This window comes from Fukomys damarensis, unplaced genomic scaffold (genome assembly GCF_012274545.1).
Source record: "Fukomys damarensis isolate Sample0158 unplaced genomic scaffold, DMR_v1.0_HiC HiC_scaffold_11, whole genome shotgun sequence".
NCBI classification, from domain to species: Eukaryota; Metazoa; Chordata; class Mammalia; order Rodentia; family Bathyergidae; genus Fukomys; species Fukomys damarensis.
The window spans coordinates 39,699,532-39,709,286 of record NW_022900923.1 but is presented as its reverse complement, the minus strand read 5'-3'; the positions used below and the strand labels follow the sequence as shown (position 1 = coordinate 39,709,286).

The window sequence follows — 9,755 nt, the reverse complement described above, 5'->3', positions numbered from 1 at the left end:
GGGATTGGTGTTAGCTCCGGACCCCGCTTCTGTCCCCAGAACTCCAGGTCAGTTGCAAAGGAGTCCCTGAAGGAAGGCGCAGGGCAACACCTCGTCCCGACCCGGAGGCCGGACTTCAGGGCCGCTGGGTCCCGCCTGCCCTGGTGCAGTCCGGCCCAGTCGGTTGGCTTTGAGAGGTACATTCTTTGCCCACAGCCCCTGGTACAGACTAGATTAGGAAAACACAATCCACCGGATGTTTTGGTTTGAGTTGTAACATTTTTCTTATATTCCTTCGAGTCCTCTAAAATCTGATGGCGAAACTGCAAAAACTATACTGTCTCATGTAGATGGCAAATGGTGTGAGTTACGCATTTCCAGAATCTATTTCTGCCTTTAAATTTATTTTATAATGGGAAAATTTTATACTTTCGGTGCAAGTTTGACGGGAGATGCTTATGAATGCTGACTCTTTGTTTTTGCAATGCTGACTTTTTATTTTTGTAATTTGTTCCTCAGTAGCAATAATTTTCGGAATGGTTTGTGCCAGTATCATTTTACAAGTTAGACATGCAAATTGAAAGACTTGCTTACATCCATGTAAGGCGTTTAATGTACATTTAACTAAAAGCCAAGCCTCTGAGCCATCACTCCTGTTCTCTTTTAATGCCTGATGGATAATGTTGGCATTGTGTTTGCATACACCTTTGTCTAGCTTATTGTCTGATAAAAAACAGGTTATCTTCTTATCTAATCTTTCATTTTTCTCAACACAAGCAATTATTTTATAGTATCTCTAATATCTGTGGTACTTATCATTTGGGAATAATCTGCTTTGTGACATCAGTTTGATTTTTAAATTAAAAGACCTAAACAGGTGTGTATAAAAATGCTTTGTTCCAGACTCTGATTTAGGTGCTAGGATTTCCTTTAGGATTTCTTCCTACTCCCCAAGCTGGGAATATTAAAAACAATTGTCTATATATTGACATGCACTTTTAAAACATCTGTGAAGTCACTTAGCACATTTAATGTAGTGTAAAGGTTGTCTGAGTCTTTATTCCTTCTAGACTAAGGAAATGAGAACAGGGATCTTGTCTTTGAAGCCCACAGTATGAATCACAGAATCTGGCATATAATAAAACACTAAGTAAATAGTTGTTCCATAGTAACTGAAGGCCCTTTGAGGGCAGAGATTTGTCAGAAGCTGCTTAGAAGTGATATCTGAAGGGATTTAGTTCAACAGTGCTCTCCAGCCTGCCTTGCAAGCACAAGGGCTCCAGTTCGATCCCTGGTACCACAAAAACAAAATAAAATATAGAAGCGATATCTGAGCTGGAGATTGTGATTTATTTTAATGTATACCTCTGGGAACTTAATTTTACACTAGGACATTCTCAATATTTTTGAAGTATATTTGTAATCTGTGCAATCTAAAGGTTTTTTTTTGTTGTTGTTGTATTCAGCAGATATTTTGGAAAACATGTATGAAATGGCTGGAAATCAAATGAGGATCGGAAGAAGAGCTTAGATTCTTAACATTCTTTTCAAAAGAACTTGCTGCCAAAATGTCAGTACACACTATTCTTAATAGAAATAATAGTGATTGCCTGAAAGTTCCTTCTTTGAAAAAGACTTCATCCCCAAGTGTCCTCACCCAAAGTAGCCAATTTAAGTTGCCTTTGAGGTCAGAGATGTCAGAATATGAAAAGGATGATCCATTACTGAGATCTGCACGTAAAATCAGAGACTTAAATAGCACTTATGTTATTTCTGCCTGTAAAACAACAGGAGATATGCCCCTTACCACTAACCCCACAGGTAGATTGACACTTCAGAGAAGAGCTTCAAGAAACAAAGAATCCTTTTTACTTAGTAGTGAGTCTAGAGACACAACTGAAAAAACATCTGCAACAAGTCTTGCCCTTCAGCATCATGCTAAAATGGTTTCTGTGGAAAAGTGGAAAACAACTAAAGCAGATTCTGTTGAGAAGTGGAAAACAAGGCAGAATGTGGGAAGTGAAACAGAAAGTAATTGTGCTTCACAGAGAACTAGGACAAATGTAAAGATTGTAAATAACAATAAAAATTCTTTTGTTGCATCTTCTACACAGATAGCTGAGGACCCAAAAGACATTGCATTAATGATTGATCAGAAATATAAAGAAACATTTTCTAGCCTCATGGGGGGAAATGAACATGTTGATCTTAAGCGCTCAAGCAGTAGCACCCCCATGGGTTTCCAGGATCGGAGTGAGGCTGTTGGACCAGGACCTTTGGCAGTGAAACCTGTTCAGAGTAACTTGAATATCAAAGTATCGGGAACAGGAGATTTACATTCTAGTATTGGGAAGGACATTGCAAAAAGTTCAAATAAATTTGGAAACTTAGACAAAAGAACCCCCGTGAAATGCACGACAGAATACGTAGCGACACCAAAGCCTGACCTGCTTCAGCCTAAGAGCCCAGGCACATCAATACTGAAAAATAGGACACCTAGCCTTCAAGTTAAACAAAGAACAAAAAGTTCTCTTCTTGCAAGTAAAAGGGAAATTTCTCGAAAAAATACACTCCTTACTGAAGAAGAGACTGCAGTTCAGAACACCTCTACAGAAACAGACCCCTTAAAAGTAGAGAATAGTCAAGTGACTGTGGCAGTACGTGTACGGCCTTTCAGCAAAAGGTATGTTATATATATTTTAAATCTAAGGCCAAGCCAGTATCATGTAATGTGTCTTTAATTCCTCTTTGCTTTTAGGAAGTATTCGTGTGTCTTCAAGCTTGTTGGCAAGATTTTCAAATCAGAGAACAATAATTGGCTATAAAAATGTAATCCCTTCTTTTTATATGTAAGTTTCTCTGGATGTATTAGGAGTCACTTAATTCTAAAAGCATTCTGCTTTCAAATCTATGATATATGGTAGGAACTTACCTTTTCCTTTAAAAAGAGCCATAGCTTCCAGGTGCAGTGGTGTAACCTGTAATCCCAGTTAGTCCAGAGGCAGAAGCAGGAGATTGCAGGTTTGAGACTAGCCTGGGAAACTTAGCCCCTGTTTCAGTAATAAAAATAAGGGGGTCTGGGGTATAGCTCAGTGCTAAAGCTCTGGGTTCAATCACTAGTACCATTACCACCAAAAAACAAAAATAAAAAACAACCTACTTGTTCCCCAAAGGGGTGTTTCCTAAATCCTTTACTGAGTGGTGATCATCAGCACCATTGTCTGTTATTGAAAAGTCTGTTATTAAAAAGGGCCAGGTATTTAGCTCAGTGGTGCTGCCACTTGCCTTACAAGAGCAAGGACCCATTTGAAAAAAAAAAAAAAAAAAAAAAAAGTGATTCATTATACTTAATTTTTATGTATGAAAAACTTTCTCCAAAGGTGATTATGGGAAAATGAAAAATTTTTAAAAAGGTGATTGCAGGTATAGTCACAGATGACTGAGAAAGAGGGATATAATCAAACATGATGGGGGTACCTATTTATGTTAGAAATATTTTAAGGGAAGACAGTAAAAACCTTGGAGGGTCAGTAGTTTTTATCTGGATGCTCTGTATCTAATTTAAGCATGTTCATAGTGAATATGGTGACCACTGTTTGTGGAAGGAACCCCAGTTTGAAGGTAGAAGGCGAGTATTTAAGGGCAGCTTACATAGTGGTGTAAGGCCTTTTTAGTGAAATGCATTAGTATTAGGGGAGAACTGAGGGTGAGTCAGTTTGAGAACATCAGCAAGCTAACTTAACTGCTCGAAGGCCTTGCTTCTGTACCTCAAGGACCATGAAAGGAAAGGCAATAGAAAGAAAGGGGATAAAACACTATATGGACTCTTGCACTGAAGAGAAGTTAGTAAGTGCCAGGTTCTAGACTGATCAATCCTTGGAGTGGCTCTTCTCTAGTTGATGAGGAAGGTGATTTTTAGGATTAATTATGATTTAAAGCAGGTTCTTAGGGCAAGGGATGGAAGAATGGGGGAGGGGTTGACATCTAGGGCCAGAAAAGGAATCACAATGTTTTTCTGCAGATCTAAAGTAAGTGAAAGATTTCTGCCTAAGCCTGAGATGGAAGAAGGATGAGGTAAAAGCTGAAAAATGAAGATTTGTAATTTTTAAAGGAGAAAATCTAGTGTAAGGAGGGACTTTCAGATTAACAGTATAAACAACTAGTAGCCGAAAGAAATTTGTGGTTTAAATTTATCTTGCAATGAGTTAGTTCAAATTATATTTATATTTTGCACCAGGTTTATATTGATTTGTACCCCAGAACTTCTTTATAATAAAGATATTTCCAGATTTGAATTAAAGTATAGAGGTAAATTATAGCATGTGGGATGGGAAGAGGTATAGTTTAAGAGAAAAATAGGAAAAACATTGTCCAAATAGTTTAAGTTTTCTGGAAAAGAAATTTGAAATTCCATTTTCTTCTTAAGCATGAGAGCTATGGGAAGCATATTTTAGAAACCCACTTGAATTGAGTTTCCTTATTTTTCACAGAAAAGTAAAGATTTATCCTTCCTTGAAGGAATGGTAGATTTAACTACTTTTGAGGTCCTTATTATATTCTGTGGGAATAGCTCCCACAATAATTACAATAACTTGACTTTTTCTTTGTGCTTCTTTACTAAGGGAGAAGATTGAAAAGGCATCTCAGGTGGTCTTCATGAATGGGGAAGAAATAACTGTGGAACATCCTGACATGAGACAAATTTATACTTTTGTTTATGATGTTTCATTCTGGTCTTTTGATGAATGTCATGCCCACTATGCTAGCCAGACAGCTGTCTATGAGACACTGGCGGCACCACTTCTAGAAAGAGCCTTTGAAGGCTACAACACCTGTCTCTTCGCTTATGGTCAGACTGGCTCTGGAAAGTCATACACGTAAGTTATATGGCTACCCAGAAAGGTTTATTTTTTCTTTTGTGAGAGGCAGTGCAGTTGATAGAATATAATTTTGAAACCACATGATGAGTCTCTCATCTATTATATACCATGTTGTGCCAAGTTTGGGTAAATAACCTCTCTCCTTCAGTTTACATATGGAATAATTTAATCTGTATCATTGGCTCCATTTTACTATAATAATTCTTGTGTAAACTGAATTTTACTCACAAGTTCTACTCATAAGTATTTTTTACTTGTACTTACAAGTATTACAGGTGTTATTATGATAATTAATAGTACAGCATCTTGGCCTCTGTCTCGTGTTTGGTAGATCTTGGGAATGTACATTTTTTTCCTGTATCGACCAGTGTGAATATCTGTTATTTTACTGGGTGTAAACCTGGATAGAATTTTGGGACACTTGTAGATCAAGTAGACAGTGTATTCATGTACTCTTGCCATAAGTACCTAATTTTATTAAAAAATTTCTATAAGGTCAGGGATTTAGCTCAGTGGCATTGTTTCTGCCTCGCAAGCGCAAGGTCCTGAGTTTGATCCCTGGTACTGAAAAAAAAAATTCCTAAAAAAGATTTTTAAACAGTTTTTTTAAAAAGTTTAATATCTTGTAGCATAGGGTAACTGTGGCTGACAATAATTAATTGTATATTTTAAAATAGCTAATAAAGAAATTTTTAATGTTCTTATCAGGGAGAAATAATAAATGCCTGAGGTGATGGATGTGCTAATTACTCTCATCTGACCATTACACATTGTATACATGTATTGAAATGTATCCCTATACCCCATAAATATGTACAATTACTCTGTCAAATAACAATTTAAAAATATTAAAAAGCAAAGCATCTGGTAAATGATAGCTGTGATAATAACACCTATCTTAGAAGAAAATATTTGGAATTTTAATAGTAGCTAACATTTATAGAGTTCTTGCTATATTTCAGGCGCTATGCCAAAGGCTTTGCTTATACTTTCTCACCTTCTGAATTAGATATTGTATTGTTCTAATTTTACAGATGAAGAAGAGATTGAGGTTTAGTGAGGCTAAGTATCTTGTCCAAGGTCACACAGATGATAACTGGTAGAATTAAGGTTTAGATTCAGGCAGATTTAGCTCCAGAATTCCAATTCTTAGATATTAACTATGAACTTCAATTAGCTTGTTCCTTGTTCCCTCCCTAACCCATTTTTCCAAAAAGAATTTTTATATCCCCAAACTAATTAGTGTCCCTGTTATTCATAATATATTTTTCAGGATGATGGGATTTAGTGAAGAACCGGGAATAATTCCACGATTTTGTGAAGATCTTTTTGCTCAAGTAGCCAAAAAACAAACCAAAGAGGTGTGTTCAAATTCAAATCAAAGTCATGACTGCTATGGAACTAGCTACTATGAGATATAAACAAGATGGTTCTCATTTCTAGATTACTTTCTTTTCAGTGACACAGAGAGAAAGGGTGAGAATTCTAAATTTAGAAGCAATTTTTGCATGTAGATGTGGTGGTAGACTCATTATCTCTTTCGTCTTTTCTGCCTTTCTTTTTTCCTTGCTATGTGTGTGGTAGCTCACATGTGGCAGTTAGATACTATTATATGTGTCTCTGCAGTCAGTCAGATGCACGGACTTAACTAAGGAGAGAAGGCAAACTGTTGGACGTTGCAAAGCAGAAATAGTAATGAAGCTGGGGTTGGAACTCAGATTCAATTTATTTAAAATAATTTTTTTTTTTTTTGGTACTGGGGATCAAACTTGGGACCTTGTGCTTGGAAGGCAGGTGGTGGAACCACTGAGCTAAATCCCCGGCCCTAGATTCTATTTAAAAGCCATATTTTCTCAGTTATACCACACCTGAACAGTCTTTGCTTGCTTTTTCACTTACTCATCTTACATTCAGCAAGTATTAATGAGCATTTGGTGTTGCCAGGTAGTCTGTTAGACTTTGCTTGATCATACAAATCATCAGGGATATGACAGGGGTAGGTATAGGTGTGTGTGTTATTGGGGAGGGAGCTGTGGGTGTATGTGTGTCTCTGTGTGTTTGTGGGTGTGTACATGTGTACACACATGCACACCTGCTAAAAATCTCTTCTGGAGACTTGGTTGTTTTGGAGTATAGCCTGGGAATTTATAATACTTTCCTAAGGGAAATTTGAAAAATACTGCTCTAGATTTGGTGTTATGGGATTAGAAGACCTAATCTTTATAGTTAAGAGAATGTAGTAGGAGAAATAGGCTAGATTACTTTCTTTTCAGTTAAATAGGCAAGTACAATCAGTTAAATGCTCAATAAAATTAAGAAAATACTGTGATATAAAATTTTCTTAGTCCTGGGTTGGGGATTTAGCTCATTGTGCCATGCCTGCCTGACAAATGCAAGGTCCTGAGTTCAATCCTCAGTACCAGAAAAAAAAAATTGTCTTAGTCCTTTTTCTGTTGCTATAACAAAATATCACAGACAGTAATTTGTAAAAGAAAAGCATTATTTCTCACTGTACTGGAACGAGGAAGTCCATTGTCAAGGTACTTATTTATATCTGGTGTGGATCTCCTTGTTACATCATAAAATGGCAGAAGGTATCATATGAGAAGCTGGCAGGTCAAGCACAGGTCTTTTTTTCTTATAAGGCCATTGATCCTGTCATGGGAGACCCACCAACAGGACCTTACCTAACCCCACCTCCAAATAACATCAACATAATGATAAGAATTTCAAGATCACATTTCCAGCATACATTATTTTGTGAGACAGATTGAAACCATTGAAAGCAGGAAAATAAGAAATATGTAAGATTGGAAGGAGACAAATTTTCTTTGAAGAGGGAACAACTGAGCTTATTTTTGAAGAATATAGCAGTTGTCAGCTTGGGGAAAAAAGAGAGGGAAAGACATTCCAGGCAGAAGGAGCAGCATGTGGAAAGATTTGAAACCAATAAAGCAGGGAGCACTTGAGAAACCATAAATTGTTTACTGTTTTGAGCATGGAATTTGAGAGTGGAGAGTGACAGAAGAGGAATCCAGAGAGGCAAGCAGAACTTGGCTCATGAAGGACTTCATAAACCAATCCTTGAGAAATCTAGGAGGCTAGGGAAGGATTTTAAGCAGGATAATAACATGATCATATTTATTCTTCATTAAAAGAAAAAGAAAAAGCCCTAATTCAGGCATCGTGGTGCTCACCTGTAATCTGTGCTTCTTGGAAGACTAAGGCAGGAAGATGGCAAGCTCAAGTTCAGCCTATTAAATAGTTACAATCTATTCCCTCCTTTCCCTAAGCTCTTGTGACTACTCATCTGCTGTATATCTATTAATTTACATATTTTGGAGATTCAAGATACTGAAATTGTACAAGATGTTACCTTTTATATCTGTCTTCTTTCACTTAGTATAATATATTGATTCATTTATGTTGTAATATGAGTATTTCTTTCCTTTTTATGGCTGATTAGTATCTATTATATGGCTATACCAATATGGGTTTCTTTTTTACCTTTTTGTGAATAGTGCTACCATAAATATTGATGTATAAATTTTTGTTTGAATAGCTATTCTCATTTCTCTTTGATGCATAAAAATAGAACTGGGACAGATGGTAAATATGTGTTTAACCTTTTGAGGTGCTGCCAACTATTTTCCACAGTGGTGGAATTTTGAATTTGTACCAGCAATAGAAGAAAGTTCCAATTTCTTGAGATCCACATCACTGCTTAATATTTTTCTTATTTATTTTTGGATTGCATCCATCCCACGGTAGTGAGTACTCAGTGAGTTTTTATTGTGGCTTTGCTTTGCATTTCCCTACTGACAAATGATGTTAAGAATTGTTAAGTCCTTGTTTGCTGCTTTATATTTTCTTTGGAAAATATCTATTCAAGTCTTTTGCTTATTTTTAAATTTGTTGATTGTCTCTTTTTTGTTGAGTTGTAAGGGTTATTTAAATATTCTGGATACTAGCACCCTGTCAGGTACATGATTTGTAAAACATGCCAAGAATTTTAAAATAAATTTAATTCTATGTTTCTATTCATACCAGGTCAGCTATCATTTTGAAATGAGCTTCTTTGAAGTATATAATGAAAAAATTCATGACCTTCTGGTTTGTAAAGGTGAAAATGGGCAGAAAAAGCAACCAGTAAGATTAAAACAATTTATCCTTTTGTATTCCATTTCTCTTTTTATAAATATGTATAGTTATATGAGTTCTCTGGATAGTAAAGCTTAGCTTTTTACTAAACTGCTTTTTGTAATAGCAAATACTTGGGATGTACATTCTGCTACATTGTTGTTTAGAAAATAAGCTGAACATTATCACAGGTGAAAATTTAATTGGTTAAGATTTAATTTCTTTATTTTAATCGAGTACAATATGGGCAAAAATTAAAGATAAAATAATTGTTCTGATTTAGTTGGATTATGTAAGTCAAAAACAAAGTCCCTGAAGTCTGTAAGCCAAAAAACAGTAAAGGTTTTTGAAGTTTTACTAAATAAGCTTTTGAAAAAACTGCTATTATATTTTTTAAATTTTGCAAAGAATCTTTTAGAAGAAGAGATGAAAATCTGAAGTTACTTCCCTTGTCTATTACCATGCAGTTAACCATAGGCAATGTCAGAGACTTACAAAATGACATTGTCTTCTATGACTTCTATATGTTTTAGAATTTCGGGTTACAAAGTTTAAAATTTAAACATAAAAATGAAAAAAAGAAATGTATGAAATGTAGTGGATGTTTAAGAAATTTAAATAGTAGGTATAAATATAGTATAAATATAGGTACTGCAGGATTTAACTTAATAAGAAACTAGTAAGACGTGATGTGTATTATATTGTTATATATTGTGCATCTATAAGTAGTTTTTGGTGATGAAGCTGTCTCTTAAG

The 9,755-nt window shown here is 35.6% G+C and overlaps 1 protein-coding gene across 1 annotated transcript in view; it reads left to right on the top strand.

Moving 5' to 3' along the window:
* Kif14 (kinesin family member 14) overlaps positions 1 to 9,755 on the top strand; it is a 50,039-nt gene continuing 40,284 nt past the window's right edge. The window contains exons 1-5 of the mRNA XM_033761969.1: positions 1 to 176; positions 1,446 to 2,662; positions 4,602 to 4,856; positions 6,133 to 6,220; positions 8,910 to 9,008. Of these exons, the coding sequence (XP_033617860.1) occupies positions 1,548 to 2,662; positions 4,602 to 4,856; positions 6,133 to 6,220; positions 8,910 to 9,008 (1,557 nt within the window). The 5' untranslated portion in view covers positions 1 to 176; positions 1,446 to 1,547. The remainder of the gene's footprint in view (positions 177 to 1,445; positions 2,663 to 4,601; positions 4,857 to 6,132; positions 6,221 to 8,909; positions 9,009 to 9,755) is intronic.